The sequence below is a fragment of the Miscanthus floridulus genome, chromosome 8, assembly GCF_019320115.1.
Source record: "Miscanthus floridulus cultivar M001 chromosome 8, ASM1932011v1, whole genome shotgun sequence".
In the NCBI taxonomy this organism is placed as follows: domain Eukaryota; kingdom Viridiplantae; phylum Streptophyta; class Magnoliopsida; order Poales; family Poaceae; genus Miscanthus; species Miscanthus floridulus.
Genome location: NC_089587.1, coordinates 31,414,353 through 31,436,919, shown reverse-complemented (window position 1 = coordinate 31,436,919; position 22,567 = coordinate 31,414,353). Strand labels below are relative to the sequence as shown.

General features: G+C 43.9%; 1 protein-coding gene across 3 annotated transcripts; it reads right to left on the bottom strand.

Annotated features, from left to right (window-relative positions):
• Positions 1–655: 655 nt before the first annotated feature.
• Positions 656–5,025, bottom strand: LOC136471477 (protein NDL1-like). Of its 3 annotated transcripts, none has more exons than XM_066469206.1 (11): positions 4,725–5,025; positions 2,529–2,628; positions 2,337–2,434; positions 2,136–2,224; positions 1,982–2,042; positions 1,816–1,902; positions 1,657–1,734; positions 1,516–1,572; positions 1,373–1,428; positions 1,140–1,275; positions 656–1,033 (listed from the first exon to the last, which is right to left on the bottom strand). In XM_066469206.1, exons 1-11 carry the CDS (start codon positions 4,785–4,787, stop codon positions 812–814), a joined length of 1,047 nt encoding a protein of 348 aa, XP_066325303.1. In that variant the 5' UTR covers positions 4,788–5,025; the 3' UTR covers positions 656–811. The 3 variants fall into 3 exon arrangements, with proteins under 3 accessions (XP_066325303.1, XP_066325305.1, XP_066325304.1); XM_066469208.1 differs by lacking the exon at positions 4,725–5,025 and adding an exon at positions 4,430–4,718; XM_066469207.1 differs by lacking the exon at positions 4,725–5,025 and adding an exon at positions 4,453–4,589.
• Between the last annotated feature and the right edge of the window lie 17,542 nt (positions 5,026–22,567).

The following is a 22,567-nucleotide window of genomic DNA, read 5'->3' as shown; positions in this document are numbered from 1 at the left end:
CAGTCAGATACACCATGCTGAGAGAATATGTTGCAGCCACTCAGCCAAACCTTGTACCATGTTTTGAATCAGTCAGATACTTACAACAGGGCACATCAACAAGACAGAATTGCAAGCCGATTAGCACCTCTGTATCTAAATACCTTGTCCCAATCCTAAGCAACGCAAAGGAATCAAATCAAATCAACACCAAGCAAATCGAACAAATACATACAGCTGGTCCTTCCTTGCTTCTTTGGGGTACCATATCTAATCTTGACACCACATTCTTTATGGGGAAACAATGAATGCGACCATGCCAACAATAATCTAAAAGTTTCAGCCGGAATAATGGCATAAGAGACTGTACACCCAATGTGGATTTAGGACCATGCCAACAAAAATCTAAAAGCTTCAGCCGGAATAATGGCACAAGAGACTGTACACCCAATGAGGATTTAGGAGGAGTTCCCAAGTCCAGCTCACAAGAACATTCCTCTTCCCTTCTTCACAAGGCAGGCAAAGCACAAGAGAGAGCTAATGATTGGCAACAACACCTCACCTTCTGCTATTATTTCTTTCGCTTTCCTTTGATAAACAATGTATATATACCAATTTACAGGTTTCATCTGGCTACAAATCAAAGAATACAAGAACCCACCCACCCACCCCCAGCCGAGCTCACCAACCTTGCATTTTCCTATATATACATGGCAGCATAACAGGTATCTTGACTTTATACCTCCAAAAAAAAAATTAAGACAGACCTGCAAGTTAGCCTAACCTCTCACCATGTCAGCCCCTAAGCACCCCATCCCCTTATTCACTTCTGCTACACTTCAAGCCTGACTCGCGTTTTGATCGGCTTTAGCTTCACCCCCATGCTCTCAGGTGACAGGAGATCCGGCGATATACAGAATGGGCTCAGGGGGCTCCGCGGGCTGCAGTCCAGCTGGCTAGGCCTGTACAGGCCATATCCCATGAAGAAGTACTCCATTGGTATAAGCATTGCGTGTGGTTGCTCTTCGGTTACGAGTGATCCGCATGCTTGGACCTGCAATGCATGCCAAATTGCCAGACTTGGTGTTTAGAAACAAATAATATTTAGATGTTAGAGAGCGTTTGAGATACAGGCAAACATGTAGATGATTGTTAGTTACCTCAACTAGAGCACAATATCTCCTGTCGAGCTTCGATGTCATGTGAACAGCCTCGGTGTGAAACTGAGAATTCTCGCCGACAAAAATCAGGGTTCTACACTGAAGCTGCTTTAGCTGTTCAGTCAAGTCATATCTCCTGAAAATCAATTAAGTATGGTAACTTCCCCTCAATTCGGTATCAAGTTTTTCCACTGCATAATCATCATAATATATACAGGTGTCAAATTACTCACTCATTCATCGTCTGTACAAAGCGCCATACATTCATGCTCTGCCGCTGATCTAGCAACTACAAGATGCAATAGAAGATGTTAACACTTTATATATTAAAATAAAAGCAGAACAATTAATAAAGTGAAAGCTCTGTGGTACTTACGCTTTTACAAGCCTGCACTATGTCTGATTCGGGTAATTCAGAGAATCCTCGCACTTCCTAAGGAGTACAAGATATCATAAGAAAATATTCAAGATCAACAAAAGAAATGCAAGTTGGATAAAATCAAAATAACTCATCTACCTTGCTGAAGTACCGCTGAAGTAGGCACTCCTTCACCAACCCACACATCCCATAGTAATACAGCAGATTGGATGTCACCTGAGAATATTACTGTGTTAATAGAGTCACTTTTGATAAATATGTAAATCAGAGGGTCAGAGTCATTTGCAGCAAAGCTACCTTACTGTATAACCACTCAGTCCAAGTGGGGCTTTTACATAGAGGTGAAACAAGGATAAGACCTAGTACCCGTTCCCTATACTTTGCCTGAAAAAGAAGATAATTCAATAAAAAAAAATTTGGACAGGCAATAAATATAACACACTAATTCTGAAGAAGCACATACCGCAAACAGAGTTAGAATGTAGGCACCTGCAGTGACACCAAAGCACATAACAGAGCCTAATCTGGAAGGAGCAAATTAAACCAGACAACATAAGATTACTCCAATCATTTGATATTCTTTTCAGAATTATGAGATAATTTCATAAAGGATTTACCCAAAGAAATCGAGGACATCTGCAACCTGATCTGCCAAGTCATCAACAGATAGTATAGGAGCATTTGGCGAAATTGGAGCAGCTCCTAACTGCATGGTTCTCAAATGAATGAAATAAAAAAAGCACTAGTGAGGCCATAGCACTACAAAAGCATGATAACATTATGGACAAACGCATGTTTTATTTCTAATATAATGTTACCTCATGTCCTGGAGGGCTAATATGGTAAATGCAAAAATTATGAAGCAGCAGTGAAGCAGCTTCAGGACAGAACAATAGTCCTTGGAAGCAGGACATATCTGACAAATTATAACAAGGAGACGAGTGATTAAAAATTACTGGAAAAATTTGCAGGGAGAACTGGTATACTTTAAACGAGTGGGTAGTACTTACGGTTTAAAGCAATATCGGGATAAGTAACAAGGGCAGGCTTGTCATGGTCACCATACACTGCAACAGATACAGGTCCATGACTCGTTTGTATATGGTGTTCCTGAATAGACAAGAAGTAAAACATGTAAAAAAAAGGACAAAAAGCTAGTGAGAATTCCTAAAGAGAACTTCATCCAGCAGGAAGACTGAAATTTCCCACATTGTAATTTACACAAGAAAATAAGAAACAACTATTGTTTACAGTTGTAGGCATGAATCCGCTGATGCTGGCAGAAGACATTTCTACCAAATCATCTATTGTTTGAGGCAAGTAAATGCACCATATGGCAGTCTATTGATGACGTGGTTGTAGATTATACCATGACCAGCAGTGCATCAATCAAAGTAAAGCTATATAAATCCATATAATGCTTAACAGTTAGGCCGTCATGCACTTTCTGTGTCCATAGTTCATACTACAACTAAGCTGTCAGTGGAAGCTGTGGTACAGCACAGAAACACCATGCAAAGAGAAATGGTCCTTTAAACCCGGTCAAGAAAGAAATTAGGTGACTATTTCCAATCTCTACTTTCAGGGGAGCAAACTTGGCAGTCCTCCACTGACGCTTCAACCTTGAAGGCAAGTATTTCTCCCAAATGACCCAAAGGTGATGACTTCATGATGGAAGGATCTCTGTTTTCCGTATATAATACTAAAAGGCTGACAAGATGCTAGCAAAAGAGGAGGAGAATATAATAGTTTCATTATGATGAAAGTGGTGCTAAAGTGATGGTTCCACAACCGTTGCCTTCTAGGACAGCAAAGAGAAGTGGTACAGATCATAATTCGAACTACAGATGATTCCTCCACCATAACACAAGCAACATAACTAGATTTGTCAAGAAAAGACTATGCCAAGACCAACAAAAATTATAGTTGCTTTCTGTCACAGGAAGAGCCGATTGCCACATAAATATTGTACTGAGGAATGGTTTGACTGCCAGCCCACAAGCATACCATTGAAAGTTAAAGAAATTCACATCGAAAGGGACTTGTAAACTACACTAAATTTTTTCACCCTATTTAATCAGGCACTAGTCCACAGTCAAAGAGGAACATGTGTCCAAACTGCATGAAGTCTTCCTACGGCAAAACGAGTTTCAGGTAAACATTTATATTAAAAATAACCGACAGCAAAACAAAAATTAGATACTTTTTATTTGTGAAATACAGGCAGTGACCGATTTCCAAAGCGGTCGGCCGTTCGCCGAGTAAGGAATTCGCTGAGAGAGAAACCACTCCACGGCGAACCACCAAACGAGCCCAACCAAACAAATAAAGAACTAGACAGTTTAGGAACCCCTGCTGAAACAAGAGGTACAAGAAAAGTGGTGGTTAGGACACCGAAGCAGCACGCAAGAGCGTCGGGCCAGAATCTTTAGCGCTAAAATCCTGTGATGAAGGGGCATAAGACGCACACAATACAAGCGATTGAGGAGCTAGATTACGTCAACTAACTAGGCAGCCAGGTTGGATACATGGAGCAAACCAAACGGCCAGGCAAGAACAGTCAGGTCCGATGGGCAGGGGGGGGGGGGGGGGGGGGGGGGGGGGGATATTGACATGGGACGACGTTACGTAGGCAGACGAACACCGCCGGAGACGCGGCGGCGAGGAATCCGCCATCTCGCAGCTAAAAGGAAGGCTGCTTCTGCTTCAGCAGCCGACGAAATGCAGCTTCACGAATCGCGGGTCGCAGGAGCAAGTGGTGGAAACATAAAAAACCATGCCAAGTATATGCGGCGTGGGCTGCTATTTGTTTTATAGGGCCATAATAAAAAAAGATGAATTCTATCCGGACTTCGTAATCCGAGTGGATAGGGGGAGGGAATCGGTATCCATGAGCAAGAACGCAACAAACCGAAACAACTTCGCTGAACTGACCAAATGCCGCGGCAGAAACGCAAACGCAATGTAACCCAGAAAATCCGATTACGACCGGGGCCACGAAATTCAAGGGCCCAATCCCTCCTCCGCCCCAAACCACCAGTAGATAGCACCAAGCTGGCGTCTTTTCAACACCTCGTGGGCCGAAGATCCGAGACCCAACGACAGCAAGAGCAGGAGAAAACAAAAGGAATTCCCATGAGAGCGCTGAAACAGCCGAGAAACAAAGAATCGGGGAGGAGGGCGAGGGCCGTTGTAGTTGTACGGACCTTGCCGCCGAAGGAGATGCGCTCGACGTCGACCGACACGACGGAGCCGCCGGAGTCCCCCATCTCGGGCGCCGCCCCGCTCGGACGCCGCAGAGGAGAGATGGCTGCCCCGGCCTGCTCTGCTCAGGCCCGGCCGCTCCTCTTCCTCCCTATAAATTGCCTCGTGCGCCCCTCCCTCCCCGGCTTCTTCGCCTGCGTTGCCGTCGCTTATAAACGACGGAAGGAAGGAGGGGCAGGCGGGCGCACAGTCTCTCTCTCTCTCTCTCTCTCTCCTCGGCGCCCCCCTTCTCTCTCCCTCTCTTCCCTTTGGGCCTGCCTTCGGGCTGGGGGCGGAGGACTTGCCTTTCGCTGTCCTATATTCGCTCCGCCATTCCTGCGCTTCCCTATTATTGCAGCGCAGCCCCCCGTTGTAGATTTGATTACTCGCTCCATTTGGCATGTTAACGGACGGGTAAAACAGTTCACCGTATGACTAGCTAGTTCATGGGATGTCACAGGATTCCACTGTCCCCGCGAACAAAATTAGATACTTGTTATTAATAATAAAGAAATGATAAATGTTTAATCCAGGACTTAAAAAAATGGACGGAGAAGTCACCTACCACTGTAGATTACCAAGATCGCGTCGGCATTAGGTTTTGGGCTTTCGGGGGGTTTTCCACGGCTTCTGTCTTAGACTGACGGTACTGGTGGTCAAGATGGTGACGGAGCAGCGGAAAAGGTCGGTTGAGTGGTGCAGGTGGTAAGGACATCAGCAAGGAGGAAAAGTCTAGGATGAGCGTGGCGGCGGAAGTGGCGATGCACCACCGAAGCCTAGGGAGTGGAGGAGGCAGCGAAGCTTGCGCCAGATCTAAAGAAGAAGAGGCTCGGGTTTGGAGCAATCGGGGTCAAGGACAACGATGGGAGGTAGTGGAGCTAGGCAGTGTGGGGGTGGGGGGAGAAGAGAAGGTGTGCGAAACGAGGAAGACGGAAAAGGGTGCGAGCCAAGGCCTCTTGACTGGCGCATGCGGGTGATACTGCGACCCTTGAAGAATATATTATCTTTTTTTGGGACTAAATTTTTATAAAACCTACTTTCAAACAAAAATAAACAAAAAAACTAAGCGACGCTTAGGGTCACTTTTGGCGGGACTTTTGAGGTTTGGGGTCTCAGCTTTTCACTACTACAACTATCAAAGGAGCCCAAGTTTGTTGAAATCCTACCAAACAGCCCCTTAATTATCCTATATTCTTTTGGTAGCCTGAATTCCCCTCATTAGATGTATTAGTGTGATTCAGCACTCATAAGTTTTTCCTAGTACGAAAATATTGTGGTAAGGCATCCCAGTGACTAACAGCCTGTTCGTTTGGCTGTGGCTTGTCGTAAACGATCGTAAATTTTCAGCCAGAACAGTATTTTTCTCTCACACAAACCAGCCAGCAGTACTTCTTCACGAACCAGCAACGAAGCGAACCAGCCAACCGAACAGACTGTAAGCTTAAGTTTAGGGTTTAGAGTGACAAGGTGGCACGCTAGAGTTGCATGCTTGCAGCAATATAAAGGTACGGTGACAATGGGTGGGGGGTCAAAGGAACAACTTGGTACAAAGGTGGCAGGTGATGATAAGCCGATGGCAGGGAGCCACAAGAGATGGAGAAATAGATGGAGTGGGATGTCAGTATGTCACTCTTTGCTTAAACCTTGTTGCTATGGTAAAAATGGCTAGAGGAAAGACTACTTCTAGGAAGTAGAAAATATGTTATATCTGTTGAATTATTATACTGGAAATGCATGAGCATATATGATGGACATATTGGAAATAAGACCTCAAAGTTGACAAATAGAATATGAACTGCTTGTTGGGTTCATTGTGGTGGAACCTGTCCACCTAAGTTAAAATACTTGGCTTGACGTGGGTGTTCGCATCGCCTGAAATAAGCTGAACATCGGATAGTTTTTTTTAGGAAAAAAGTATCTAAGACCCTGTTTGGATCCATAAAGCTAATAGTTAGCTCGCAATAATTAGATCATTTAAATCTAAACGGGTCTAGTTAATTGTTAGCTAAATACCAACTAACAATTATGTCACTAGTTAGACCAAACCAGCTAATAACAACAGATAGTTAGTTCACAAAAATGTTAGCTAGCAGCTAATAGATCCAACCAGGGACTAAAGATGCACGTACTTATAAAACACAAACAAACGTACGTGTACAGTTGGACACACTCGATCACCATCGAACCATCCTTTGTGGACAGAATCACATGAAGTTTTCCATTGGTGGTATCCTGGTAACATCATTGTTATTGACTTCCTGGCATCCCCGGGCCTAATCACTCCAGAGATTAGCGGGGAGATTGGATGCTAAAGCGAGCTATTACTACATACAAGCCCTAAGCGTCGTATTGCAATTCAGAAACAAGCCAGGGGGGCATTTGTAACTTTCGAATCAACATTTCCCACGGAGACGACCTCAGGTGTGGAAGTGCAGGCTGGAAGGAAGCACCGACGGTTCGCTCGTTTTCCGGCCTCCCCGTGGCTACCACGGGTGACCGCACCGCACCAGAGCTGGGGCCTGGGGGGATCCTGACCGTTGGGGATTCCATTTCTACGGTCCAGATGCCGCCGCGTGTCCTCCAGCAGCTTTTAACCAGTGACCGGTGGGACACTGGGTCGGCGGCCCCCACATGTCACAGAGGTCCGCGTGCGACAACGCGCGCATTTCCCGCGGCAGGCCCACCAGACGACCGTTGGCTTAGGTGTCGCTTCCGGACACGTGTTAGTGTCCCATTCGTCGCAACAAGCGTACGGCCCCACGCCCATGGTGTCGGTAGGGAGCAGCCGCAGAGACAAGTGGGGGCACGCCCCGGTCACATGTCTGGGCCCCACTTGTCTGTGGCACACTGCATGGCCGGTCTGGCCCAGGGCCCCCTCTGCGAGCTGCAGACTGCATTTATTAGTGCGTGGAAATGTGGGTTTCCTGCAGAAAACATATATTACAAGTCTTATTGAATTTAACAAATTAATTATACAACATTAAAGAAGACATTGATTTAATACCATCATATGTAGTGATGACCAACTACTATCTTACCAACTACGACTACGATCTACACTCTTATTAGTAACAGGTAGTCGCCTTGCCCATGGGCGTCACTATCATAGCTTGGACGACTCCTGCCATTCACTCACTTTGCCACCAACGACGGGGTGAGATGGCCGCCAATGTACTTTACCTGCAAAACAACTTAACGACAGCACCATGAGTACATTGCGTACTCGTAGAACTTAATTCCAACATATTGTATTTAGTGGATGCATAGGATGATTATCAGACATTTGTATAAGTGCGGAAAGCAATGGTGTTCATTAAGAGTATGACATGCTATGCTCATCTTTAGAATTAAAGCATTTATCATTGCAGCCAAGATGCTCATAGTCCATCCATCAACAATGCTACCATGGGTTTAGAAAGTAGGAACAACCGAATGATTTCATCCCGAAGGACTTTAGGCTTTCAAGACTCTGCAGAGGTACAATTGTACCCATACGGAAGGATGGGACTAACCACCATACTTCGTGCACGAGAGTAAGGCTTGCTTCACGCCTTCCAACCTTTCCCTAATCCGGCCCGAATGTCACATGAAAGGTTCGACTGGATACTTGAGTCAGGTTTCCACAACGTTCCTAGTTCCTCGAGGTAGGCTTCTTTACTATAACGGGTCCTCGGTTCATTACGTACACCATCTTCCCGGTGCCATCCCCCTTGCTAGTTTCACGGATAGACAAGTTCATTCGCCAGTCTTCTTCCAACTCATAGAATAATCAATAACCTTATGATTGTCACTGTTTTGGGGAGGATTGAGATTGAACACATCAGTGTTATCTCTCATGTATCTGCTATCAAACTCTGAAATGTGTAGAGAAGAATCAGGCCACACACGAATAGTCATTCCCATCCTTTGAGTTCTTTCTTCTTCAGTAAGGTCTTCATCAAGATTTCTGTCACTGGGAGTATAGCTTGCCTGTCCCCTGCCTCTCTTGACCTTTTGCTTAGTTAACATCACCTTTCTTTTTCCTCGGTCCATCTATGCAATTTGAAGAGACTTGATAAGAAACTGTAAAAGATGATGAGTTAGAAATAGCTGCAAGCAGGTTTTAACAAGAAAAAGAATTTTGAAAATGACACAGGAAGCTTTACTGGATTTGGAATCAGCATGGAAGGGCGGCACTGCCGCCCCCTGAGGCTGGCACTGCCGCCCTCAGTTGCTTCACTAGTTCATTTTCACCTTTCTCATTCTAGATAAATCCTATTTCCAACAGTGTCTATCCATCATCATAATTTCATAATCACAGTCTAAACGAAAAATATATGAAACCCTAGCCATGGATTTGAAAGATTAAATATGAAAAACTTTTAAAAACAATTTTGATAAATGAATCCAATCCATTCTGAACTTCATTGGTTTTATGAGATTGAGTATAGCAGTTAGAATCTGCTAGAGGTGCCATTAATGGTCCCATGGGCGGCATTGCCGCTCTCCCCAAAATTATGCAACCGGTGAAATTCAAAATCAATCCGATTCAACCATCAAAAACCTTTCTAAACCCTTCATACTCCTCCTAGAAACAGGAATCCATGACTAAAAGCTTCACATTGCATAGATGGAATGGGGTTAGGGTTTCACCTTGCTTCCAAAACATTGGAGTGGAGGGAGAAGAGGAGAAAGTGCTCGGCTAGGAGCTTCCTGCAGGGGGCCAGCGACGGGAAGACTCGGCCAGCTGTAGGGGCGGCACTGCCGGAGTGGCAGGCCGCAAGGAACGGTGGCGACACGTGCTTGAGAGAGAAGAAGAGAGGAGCAAGGGCGTCGGTGTCGGATGGGAGAGAAGGGAAGAGTTGAGTCGGGGGCCAGAGAAAGAAATAGATAGAAGAAAATGGGTCCCGCAACCCAGCCAAAATTGGCAGAAAACAGCCTAGTTTTCAGAGAGCGTCACTGCCGGCCATTAAGAGCGGCACTACCGCCCTGCCAATTTTGCAGGGATTACGCTAAAACTCTATGACCTTCTTTACCTCAGATATAGATATATATTCTCTAAATATCATGACCAGTAAGCAATCAACAATACAGACAATGGTCATGACACTTAGTTGGCCTTTTGAAATGGTTTTAAAACACAATATAGTATCCTTTTAAATTATTTTCCTATGTCGCTAAGTTATCAAACAGAGGTGTGCCATATTTCAAACCACGTTACGAGAATTAAGTATATTTAGCTCACTACGCAAAGCACAAAACCTTGACTCATCGAGAGGCTTAGTGAAGATATCGGCTAGTTATTTTTCGGTGCTCACATGATGAATTTCGATATCTCCTTTGATTTCGTGGTCTCTCAAGAAGTGATGTCGGATGTCTATATGTTTGGTTCTTGAGTGGCTTACGGGATTGTTTGTAAGCTTTATGGCACTTTCATTGTCACATAAGAGTGGGATTTTGGTGAATTGACATCCAAAATCACGAAGGGTTTGCCTCATCCAAAGTAGTTGAGCACAACATGCACTGGCTGCAACATACTCAGCCTCGGCGGTGGAAAGGGCTATACTATTTTGCCTCGACCGTCCAAGGAATTGATATGTCCCCGAGGTGCTTTTTCTATCTACCTTGCAACCGGCATAATCGGAATCCGAATAGCCAAGTAGATTGAACTTGGAGCCCTTGGGATACCACAAGCCAAGGTTAGGAGTGTGTACTAAATATCTCAAGATTCTTTTAACGGCCATTAAATGGCACTATTTCGGGTTGGCTTGAAATCTAGCACACACTAAGCATTATGTCCGGCCTAGATGCATATAAGTAAAGTAGAGAGCCGATCATGGAGCGATATACCTTGATGTCCATGGCTTTCCCTTCTTCATTTAGATCAAGATATCCATTGGTTGGCATGGGAGTTTTGATAGGCTTGGCATTCACCATGTCGAACTTTTTAAGCATATCATGGGTGTACTTGGTTTGGCTAATGAATGTCCATTCCTTCATTTGCTTGATTTAAAATCTAAGGAAGAACTTCAGCTCATCCATTATGGACATCTCAAATCTCTTAGTCATGATCCTAGTAAACTCATCACAGTACACATGGTTAGTACTACCAAATATTATGTCATTGACATATATTTGGCACACAAATATATCATTTCCAACTTTGTGAGTAAAGAGTGTAGGATCAGCTTTGCCTATTTCAAAGCCTTGTTTGAGCAAGAATTCCTTAAGGCATTCATACCACGCTCTTGGTGCTTGCTTAAGCCCATAGAGCACCTTTTGAAGTTTATAGACGTGGTTGGGGAACTTGGAATCTTGAAACCTCGGTGGCTGCTCCACATATACCAACTCTTGTATTGGGCCGTTGAGAAATGCACTATTGACATCCATTTGGTACAGCTTGAAGTCATGATGGGCAGCAAAGGCTAGAAGCATTCGAGTTGTTTCAAGTCTTATCACCGGTGCATATATGTCTTCAAAGTCCAAGCCCTCTACTTGAGTGAAGCCTTGGGCCACCAATCTTGCCTTGTTCCTTGTCACCATGCCATTTTCATCTTGCTTGTTGTGGAAGACCCATTTAGTACCAATGACATTGGTATTGGGCCTTTCCACCAAGTTCCACACTTGATTTCTCTCAAAGTTGTTGAGCTCTTCTTGCATGGCCATGACCCAATCTAGATCTCCAAGTGCTTGTTCTACCTTAAGAGGTTCCAAAGAGGAAACAAACGTGTAATATTGACAAAAATTTGCTAAATGTGAATGAGTTGTTACCCCCTTTCGAATGCTGCCAAGGATGTTTTCAATGGGATGATCCTGTTGTATAGTTTGACGTAGCCTTGGATGCTCAACACCTCCTTGTTCTTCTTTTGGACCCTCAGCCTCTTCTTGTTCAAAGATAGGCTCTAGGTTGAGCCCTTGAAGTGGTGGAGTAGGAGTTGAAGGAGCTGCTACTGAGGTGGATGGGGCGGCACTGCCGCCCTCAGGAGCGGCACTACCGCCCTGCTAAAATTTAGTAGGTGAGCATTGCCCTTATCGATGGAGTACGTCAGCAGAAATTTATGCAGCAACATCCTGGGGATCCTCATCATCAGTGGCTCAATCTTCTTATGGCCTAATGTTGCCTATAGCCATTTGCTTGATTGCTTCATATGGTGGATCCTCCTTTCCTACAACACTTGAATCAACTTGCTCCACTTGAGAGCCATTAGATTCATCAAATGTCACATCTACCATGACTTCAACTCTACCCATGGTTTTGTTGAAGACATGATAGGCATGCTCATTTGATCCATAACCAAGAAGAATGCCTTCATCAACTTTAGGTGCGAATTTAGAGGTTTTGGGTCTTTTGTTAAGTATAAAACACTTGCACCCAAACACTCTAAAGTATGACACCTTTGGTTTGTTACCGGTTAGAAGCTCATATGAAGTCTTCTTGAGTTTCTTGTGTAAGTAGAGACGATTGATTGCATGGCAAGCGGTGTTGACGGTGTCACTCCAAAAGAGGTCCGACATCTTGTACTCATCTAGCATTGTCCTTACCATATCAAGAAGTGTACGGTTCTTCCTCTCTACTACACCATTTTGTTGAGGGGTGTAAGGAGTTGAAAACTCATGCTTGATGCCCTCATCATCAAGAAACTCTTCAACTAGAGTGTTCTTGAATTTGGTCCCATTGTCACTTCTTATCTTCTTGATAGGAAGACCAAACTCCCTTTGTGCCCTTCTCACAAATATCTTGACTTTCTCTTGCACCTGGGACTTATCATAAACAAAGAACACCCAAGTAAAACGGGAATAATCATCAACAATAACTAGACCATATTTGTTACCCCTGATGCTTAGGTAGGCGACCGGTCCAAAGAGATCCATGTGAATCAACTCCAACAGTTGTGTGGTGGTCATGATGCTCTTTGGTGGGTGAGGTACACCTACTTGCTTTCCGGCTTGGCAAGCACTACAAATCCTGTCTTTCTCAAATTGAACATTGGTTAGTCCAAGGATGTGGTTGTCTTTTAGGAGTTTGGCCTAAGTTCCTCATCCCAACATGAGCTAGTCGACGATGCCATAGCCAACCCATGCTAGATTTTGCCACTAAACATGTCTCAAGCTTAGCTTTTTCTTTGCTGAAATCAACTAGGTAAAGCTTATTCTTAAGGCGACCCGTAAAGATAATAGAGGAATCCTCCCTCTTAGAGACTTCCACACCCTTATCAGTGAAGAGACAATTGTAACCCATCTCACATAATTGAGAGACGGATAGTAGATTGTACTTCAAGGAATCAACATGTAAGACATTTGTAATTGAATGATCAAGTGTAATAGCTACTTTACCAAGTCCAATCACACCCCATTTTGAATTGTCACCAAATATGATATTTTCATCTGAATTTGTAGTTGGGGAGTATGATGAGAACATACTCCTTTCTCTGGTCATATGATTTGTATAGCCGCTGTCAAGCACCCAACTTGACCCACCGGAGGAGTATGCCTGCAATACAAGTTTAGTTCCTAGTTTTAGGTCCCCAAATATTCTTGGGGCCTTGCATGTTAGTCACAAGAATTTTAGGAACCCAAATGCAAGCATTATGATAAACATTTCGACCATTGCCAACAAACTTGGCAAACACTTCCCCCTTGTTGTTGTGCTGCAAAGCAAAGTTATAATTCAAACATTGTTGAGGTGCTTTTGCCTTTGGTTGATAAGCATATCTATTTAGAGTGACCCAGATAGATTTCTTTGGTTTCTGGACAACCTGCTCAGGATGAGACACCTTCTTTATGGGCTTGACATGAACAGAGGAGAAGGAGGTGGTCTTCCCTTTTTCTGTGGGGGCGGCACTACCGCCCTTCACAGCGGCACTGCTGCCCATAGGCCACGGTGCTGCTCTAGGCTGGCCTTGTGCCACCATCTGTGCAGACCTATCTATACCTTCCTATCCTTTGCTCACGAACTAAATACACTCATATCCATTGATTACCTTTCTTCCATTGGTTTTACCTCCATGAGTGTGCCCAAGCCCATCTTTGATGCGTGGATTTCTTCCACCTTTGTATTGTGGCCTCTTTGGTTTTTCACCTTTGCCACTAGCAGGTTTCTTATCTTCCATGCACCTTTTTCTCAACATAGCATTGAGCCTAGCAATCTCCTTTTTCATAACCTCCAAGTTTGCAAGGTTAGTGGAATAAACATTTAAGTCAAGATTATAGCATTTTCCACATCCTTGGCTAGTGAAGGGAATAGAAGTGTCATTTGTGTTGGAGGGGAGTGGGGTGCTCTCACATAGAAGATTATATTGCTTCTCAAGTTTGTTGTGCTTTTCAACTAAGACACAATACTTGTCATTGAGTGCAATATTTTCCTTCTTTGTGAGAGCATGTTCTCTTTGTTCTTCGGCCAAGGCCTTGTTCAAAGAGTTCACCTCACTTCTCTCTAACTCAAAAGCTTCCTTGCAACCAATATACATCTTTTCGGTTTCCTCAAGATATTCATCTCTATCGGCTAGCTCGGCTTTGACACTTTCTAATTCCTCCATTAGATTCATAATGAAGAGCTTGGTCTTAGAATCTAACTTTTTAGTCAATTTAGCATATTTCTCAACATCACTAGTATCATCATCACTAGAATCACTAAGTTCACTACTAGAGATGTCACTAGGAGGTGGAGGAGATTTGGCTTTTCATTTTACCTTCTCACCCTTTGCCATAAGACAAACGTGAGTGGAGCGGTGGTCATCATCATCGGACATGTTGTTGAAGAGCCTTGGTGTAGAGGATGGCTTTTGAATGGCCATGGTTGCAACCTTCACATCCTCTTCACTTGACTCCTTAGTTGAGTCCCACTCATGTCCAATGTGTGCCTCTCCCATTTGCTTGTATCTCTTTTTGTGTTCATGCTTGCCTTTATTGTTGTCCCTCTTGTATTTGTTTTCTTTCTTGTCATAGGGACACTTAGCAATGAAGTGCTCCATGCTGCCACAATTGTAGCAAGTCCTCTTCTTCTTGTTTGGGAACCTTCTTTGCACTATTTTATGCCCATTCTTTTTCAGCCCCTTATGATAGCTCTTCATGAACAAAGCCATGTCATCAATCTTCATGTAATTAGCCCCATCATCTTCATCTTCACTTGAGGATGAACTTGGATCATTATTTTGTGGAGTTGGCTTGATTTCCTTTGGTTGACTTATTGATGCTTGCTTGCTGCCCTTTGTCTTGTTGGAGGTGCCTTGTTTGCTTGATTTATTGGCCTTGAGAGCTACTTCCTTCATTTTCATGCCTTCTAACTTGGCTTGCAACTCACCAAGTCTTCTCCTCTCATTAGCTTTTTTCCTTTGCATGTCAAATGTCAACAATCTTCCAAGCACATCATTAGGTGTGAAGTGCTCAAACTTCTTATCTCTATTCAAGGTAACTACGATCTTATTTCTTGGTGAGTAGGCTTCCAACATAACCTTCACCACTTTGTGATCAAGCTCATCACATCCATAGCCTCTAATCTTGCCCATCAAGGTCATCAATCTATCAAACATCTCTTGTGGTCCCTCTCCATCAACAATCACGAACCTATTGAGCTTAGCCATCAACAAATCAATCTTTGCTTTCCTCACTTTATCAACACCTTCATGTGCTAGATGCAAAGTGTTCCAAATCTGTTTTGCAACATTAACATTCATCACTCGGTTGTACTCATTTCCATCCAAAGCACTAAGAAGAATACTTGTAGCTTGGCCATTGAGATGGACAACAGCTAGCTCCTCATTTGTTGGCGCTTCAGGATCTTCCGGTGGCTGCAATCCATTTACTACAATCTCCCAAAGACTGGGGTGAAGACCTACAAGATAGGCACTCATCAAGTGCTTCCACTTGGTGAAGTTTGTCCCATCAAAATGAGGCAACTTGCCCGCGGGTACATTGATAAAGGACCTTTTATTATGGTTAGACAAATAAGAATAATTAAAGGATACGGCGGCATATTTCTTCTTATTGTTGTTGCTACCCTTGTCATCGCTATCCTTCTTCTTGTCCTTGCTCTTCACTTTCTTGCTATCTTTTGAAGCATGGTATGACACATCATCATCTCCATCATCCGAGCTACTAGAGAGCTCACTAGATGATGCATCATACTCATTCTTCTCTTGCTCTTGAGCTCTTGCTGCTCTTCTCTTGGCTCTTGCCTCTCTTGTGATTCTTCTCTCTTCTTTTCTCTTCTTGTCTTTAAGCCACTGCTCTTTCTTCTTCTTTTCTCTAGCTTCTCTTGTTGCGATCTTGGCAGCTTTTTTTTCTTTTCTTGCCTTTCTTCTTTCGGCATCGGTGGTCTTGGGTTCTTTGATGGTGACGTCACTTGCTGTCGACATGGATAGCTCGCTGCTGCTGCCGACATCCTCGACGTGCACACCACTTGCGTCCGCATCGCGAACGGTCCTCGAACCTCCTCCTTCTTCCATACTTCACGTGGTGAAGCGTATATGAAGCAACCTAGCTCTGATACCACTTGTAGGATCTACAGGAAGATAAAGGAGGCCTAGAGGGGGGGTGAATAGGCCTGTTAAAAATTCAACTCAAAACTCTGTTAGAACAGAGGGCGGCACTACCGACCTTTTAGGGCGGCACTGCCGCTCTATGAATATAAATCTAATATAGTTGAGATTTTACAGAGATGAACCTAACCCCACTAGCTACTTAATCTTGCAATAGAAAGATAAGATCCAGTTCGAAGACTGAATACCATAGAAACTCCACACAAGAGTAGATCGAGCAACTAAACCCTAACAACAGCTAGCAATGAGCTAAAACAGCAAGTAAACAAGATGAAATACGTGAGACACATGATTTATCCCGTGGTTCAGCTCACCACAAAGGTTTGCCTAAGTCCACATTGTTGAGGAAACCATAAAAGGCTTGAGCTTGCCACAAAGGCTTACCTTACCCTCGTTCTCAAATTAAGAGAGTAAACTCTTGAAGTGAGGGATGATTTCTTAGCTTTCGAATAAGGTTACAAACCTCCCAATGCTGCCACACGAGTTGGCAAGCACAAGGGCGACGCCTAGCTGGCTAGGAGCAAGCTCCAAGAGTAACAAACCCTAGAACCACCGGCCAAACATGAACTAAATGCTCTTAGACTTTGGGAATCAGTGGATCTTCTCTCCAATCGAGTTTTACTGCCTTTTCTCTTAAGTTTTGATGGTTGGAATCAAAGATTAGCTTGAGGGATGGAGGAGCAACAATGGAGGAGAGAGGTGAGCTTTGGTTCTGTCTGGTTTCGAGCAGAATGACTTAGTGGAGAAGATGACCATTGTGGGCCAAGTCTGAAGGGTATAAATACCCCTCGAGCCCACGGTCAGTTAAGGGCAGCACTACCGCTCTTAACAGGGCGGCACTATCGCCCTAGCCAAAATTGGTAAGATGATATGAAATTTGGCTGGCTATTTTGACTAGGTGAGAGGATGTAAATCTATGAATTTGAGCATCTGGTTCAATAGTTGACCAACTATCCTAAAATCCCTCTTAATAGTATGGCTTTTCCTAAACTCAATTTCAAAACATAAAATAATTTAAACTTCCTTTGAGCTAGGTCTGGCCACCTTTTATAATTAGGACACCTGTAACCTATACATTATCCTCATTTTTCGATTCCCTGCTTATCATCTTGATAAACTTCATTAGTCCTCTAATTTGGTGATCATCAATACCAAAACCCACAATAGGGCTTGATTGCACTTACATGTCTCATGAGTCAATTTTAGCTCACCATGTGAAGATTTAAGAACATCAAGTAAGTGCTTATGTTCTTCACATAAGTTCTTTAGAAATGAGTTTTCATTTTTCCAATTTCATTATTTTAGCTTTCTCATTTTCTAAAGACATGGTCATGCTAGCAAGTCTACTAATAAGCTCATCATATGAATCAACATGATCAACCACATTAGCATTAGATACCTTAGTGTCATCTTGTGACATGAAGCAATGTGGTGATGTAGAGCTTGTAGAAGCAATGTCATCCGGGTATGATCCATCATCATTACTATCAAGTGTGCATGGAGTAGCATCATCATTGGTGTTGGGACACTAGAACACGGATTCGCGGAGGCTAAGGCTAACATTGCTCAACAACCTTGGGTCGTCTTTGGATGTTTTGTAGGAGCACCCGGTGGAGAGCCTTCGCTCGAAGGCTAAGATGGCGCGGAGACCTAGGAGGCGAAGGCGGAGGTCCACATGGGGGACCCAAAAGGCGATCCCGTAGAGCCTTCGCCGAGCACTATAACACCCTCAGTGTTACACCCTAAATCATTTACTAAGACACGTTATGAGCATCATATTTATGTGTTAGTGCATGTGATGGAGTGCATAGATGAAGCACTGCAATTAAAACGATCAATAAAAGTGTTAAACAAAAAGTTACTCCATAACTCATACATTTAACAAGTAGGGTTGTAAACCAATTTTTATTAAACAAAAACACTATAGAATAGTAGAACACACATGTGACACTTAAATAAAGTTTGAAATATGAACTTTGTACATGACAGTGAAATACTTGCTGTTGAAAAATAATATTACTAACTAATATTTATACTAGCCTAGAAATTGCAAATTGAAATCAAGTTCAGCTCAAAAACTTAGAAAATTTTCTAAATTTGACAACAGCTAGACATTGCTATGTTTAGTAAATTATTTTGAGAGGTTGGGTTAAGGGGTGGTGTAGTGTTATACCTTGATTTGGTAGCCTCATATACCATCTTGAGTGTAGCTAAGACCATTTAGGTTTTGTAGGAGTGGTTTAGTCATGGTGGGAGCTTTAAAAACCATGCACATCATGTCCTCGGCCTGTTTCCTTGAGTGGGCACGGTAATCGCACCTTAGGGGCACATTGTCATCACGTCGGTGTGTCTTGAGCACGCCCGCACACTGTCCGTGCTCGGCTAGCCTTACTGGTCGGCCGGTCCATCAAAGGCGCTATGGTGTGGGGCTGTTGCTGCTGCTCATGTGGCCATGTGATGCTGCCCCTATACCACACGCTATCATGCGTCATGAAGTAGCCGCTGCCGCTGTCATCGTGTCATCATTGCGGTTCGCCTTTGGACTGGTTGGATGCCACGCACACGTGGTCGTGCTTGCCTATCGCCATGCCATTGATGGCACTGCAGTGCGCGGGCCACGCTGGTCATGAACACGCACTCCTGTCTGCTAGTGCCTAGACGTGGATCTCCACAGTCGCGCCAACCACATCTAGCCAAGGCACGCACTCATCGAGCCACTGGCCATACCCACCGCCCTCTCTCTATTTCTCATCTCTCTACCGTCGTTGAGCCGTGCCCACGTGCGAGCCAGAGAGTGGTCACCTCTACTCAATTCCACCCGTCTACACCTTCACCCTCCCATCTTCTCACCGCCTGACCCCACACAGCCATGATGATGCCCCGACCAAGCGCCAATTTGGCTCCTTTCCACCAGCGTGCCGTTAAGGCCGTGCCTCAGCCATGACCGTGGGTAGATCTCCATTCCTCCACCCGAGCCTAATTACTTGCGCCACTACATTCGCCTTGCTCTCCTCTTGGCCCTGCGCACCCTAGTCCAGTCGTTACCGCCTCTACTCCACTGCTGACGCGACTGTGCCACCATGGTACATCGCCGCACGGTTCGGCCACACGCGGCCAGCCTCCCTCCGTTGCTCTCCGCTCCAACCCTCACTGCGGTTTGGCTTATGGTAGTCCCTTGATGCTCTCACGATAGCTGGTTGGGACCGTAGCAGCTCTAGTTCATCGGGGTGGTTGCACCACCATAATAGCCAGCCATGCATCACTGTAGCCATCTCTAGCTCATCCCGTAGCCCCATGTCGCTGCTAGGTGTAGGTAGTGGAACCCTAGATGAGTGTCGGCCTGACCGATAGGCCAGAGTGGACCTCTGGTGACCAGCGTAGCTTCTTCATGTCGCCTCTCGCCGCGCCACCACGCACGGGGTCACAGGGGGTGTGCGTGGTAAAATTTCTAGACCAGGGGGTTAAGCGAGAGTAGCTGTGAGTGATAGGAATAGTGATAGGACTCTGGTGTAGTTTAGGAAGAATCCGGGTGCTGGCCGCAAAAGTGCCTCGCACACGGGCTCTCTCTGTCACGGGTCGGCCTGCGTTGCGTGGGTTAGGTCAGTGGGACGTGTGTGCGCGCGCACTACACCACGCATGTGGGCCGCGCGGAGAGATTCATTTTCATTTTCATAAGGAATTAGAAATAGTTTTCTAATTTAATTTCTGAGCCGATCTTTGGTAATTAATATAAAATCATGTAGGTGTCCAAAAATTGTGAAACAAATTTTGTTAGGTTCCTAAAATTGTGCTCTATCTGTTGGTGTATTTAGTTCATGTTATATGTGTTGACATTATAGGCTATTAAATCAATTGAGGATGCTTAATAATATTAAGTTAATTATTGTAGGAATTTTTGTGTAAATTGGTGATAGCTTTAGTCCTAAAATTTTTATAATAGCTTCATTGTATTATTATGTCCTCACTGTAATTTATGTGGCTTTAGAATAGACTAAGCATTAGGGTAGTTAAATGCTCTTTGTTTCAATATACATTAAATCATTAATAGAAATAAAGATATATCCTTCATTTGTAAAGCTAGGTGTTTGTTAGTTGAACCCAACACTTTGCTTCATAAAGATGATAGTTAGCTTAGTACCTTTGTCATTAGAGCTAGCTTAATAGCTTAGTATGCATATTCTTAGTCTAAGAGTTGATGTTGCCTAAATGCTAAGTGTTGCATCATCATCGCATGCATGTAGAGAACGAGTTGGCGGAGATCGTGACCACCGGTGATCACGAGTTCAAGGAGATCGTCAAGGAGTATGAGGAGGAGATTCTCGTGCAAGAGGAGGTCCTAGAGCCACCACTGACTGACTCAGCTAACACCGCGCCTGCCTAAGGCAAGCCCCAGTGCATAACCCCTTATTTTTTATAATCACTATTTATATATGTTATGTGCATTTATGTTATAGGAATTTTATAGAAACCACATGCATAGATATACCATTCCTAAGAGTCTTACTAGTGCAGGTTAGAGTAGCTGCTATGCTTAGGTTTTTGGTAGCATGAGTAACCTGCCATTACTCACAATAGGGGATTATTATTACTCTCATAATAAAATGATGAAAGGAAAAATGGAGACTAGATAGGGATATGGTATGGGTATTGGTGGGTGTAACAGGTTGTGTCCTGCGGCCAATAGGGCTTATCTTGGTTACACTATTTTCCCTATTCATGTCGATTAAGGACCGTCCATTGCTATGAATGGTAGTCAGGTCACAGACTTATTATCTTGAGCACATACTTGCTTATAGGAGCGGGAAGGCTCATTACGCTCTTGTCGTGGGTTCCGGCTCTTTCTGGATCAACTAATTGGAGGCGGAGAAAGGTGGAGGTCTAAGCACCATGTTGAGACTGGGTCTCAAGTGTGGGGGCTTGGAGTCTAAGTTTGGACGGGGACCTAGACCCCATGACAGGAGTGGAATGGGTTAGTCTTGCTTATGCCTAGGGCGCAAGCGGGGCGTGTGTTTCAGGGTACCTAGCTAGGATACATTGGTTCATGAATCACCATTTCTGTGAGACGGTATGACTTGGCTATGGTCTAGCTCTGTAGTAAGAACTGTAAGATGAAAGATGGTGAAATGGTTCTGATTGCTTAACCCTTGCTTAAAAGTAGAACAAGTGTTTACCTAGAATGGTTAGCTAATGAAGTAATCATGACTGCTAATAAAACTTGACTGTAAGGATGAACTATTAGTAATGCTTTCCACAAACAAAAAGAAAATAGCAAACCCATATTGCCTATCATATCCTTGAGAGTCAGGAAACTATTTTCACTAGTCGGGTAAGTCTTGCGAGTACATTGTGTACTTAGGGTTTATTTACCCATGTTGCAGGTGCAGCTTGAGGAGTAGCTCTTGTGTGGAGGATTCTTCTAGTAGGCATAGATGGATCCTTGTATCGTTTCCGCTAGATGTTTATTTTCATTCTATTGTTTAATTATCTCACTCTAAACTCTGGTATTGTAATAAATAATTTCCAAGAACTCTTGTTGTATGAAATGGACTAAGCATTGTAAGCTCATACTCATTATTGGATTCTAGATGTAAAACATAGATTGTTTTGAGTTCTCCCTTAGGTGTGCTCGACGAAACTATCTGATGTAGCTCACTTTTGAGGTGCTTAGTGTCTAGTAGAAAACAAGCGCCTCTAAAAGCTTGTTATTTCGAGTCAGTGACGAAGCCAGCGGGGGGGCTACCCGTGCTCCAGCCCCCCCTACAGCCATGATTTACATGGAGCCCGGGCTTAGCCCGGGCTACCGCCATGAGGAGGAAGAAGAAGGCAAGGAGGGGCTGGAGGAAGAAGAAGAGGAAGCCAGCCCTGGCTTCGTCGATTCCTGGCTTCGTCGCTGTTTCGAGTGGTTCTGCCATAGGTGGTATCAGGGCCAATAATGAGTCTATGAGTTTAAAAACTCTTTTCAAAACCTAAAATTTGATCAACAAAAGCTTTACGAAAAGTAGGATGCGATAAATTACGTAAATAAATATAAGCCCTAGTAATATGGTATATCTAGGATAGTGGCACTGGTTTTATCTAATCAATCTTCTATAGGTACACTAACTTACGTTGCGTAAAAATCGTTTAGCGTACGGGAAGTGAGTTTGCACTGTGCCAAAAATTATATACGAATGCCGCTATATTCCGGCCTGAGCGAACAAATAGGTCGATCCATGCATCATGAAAAGAGAATCTTGCTTAAACTAAACTCCTCCACACATATAATTTTTGGATAGTAAATTGATAGGATA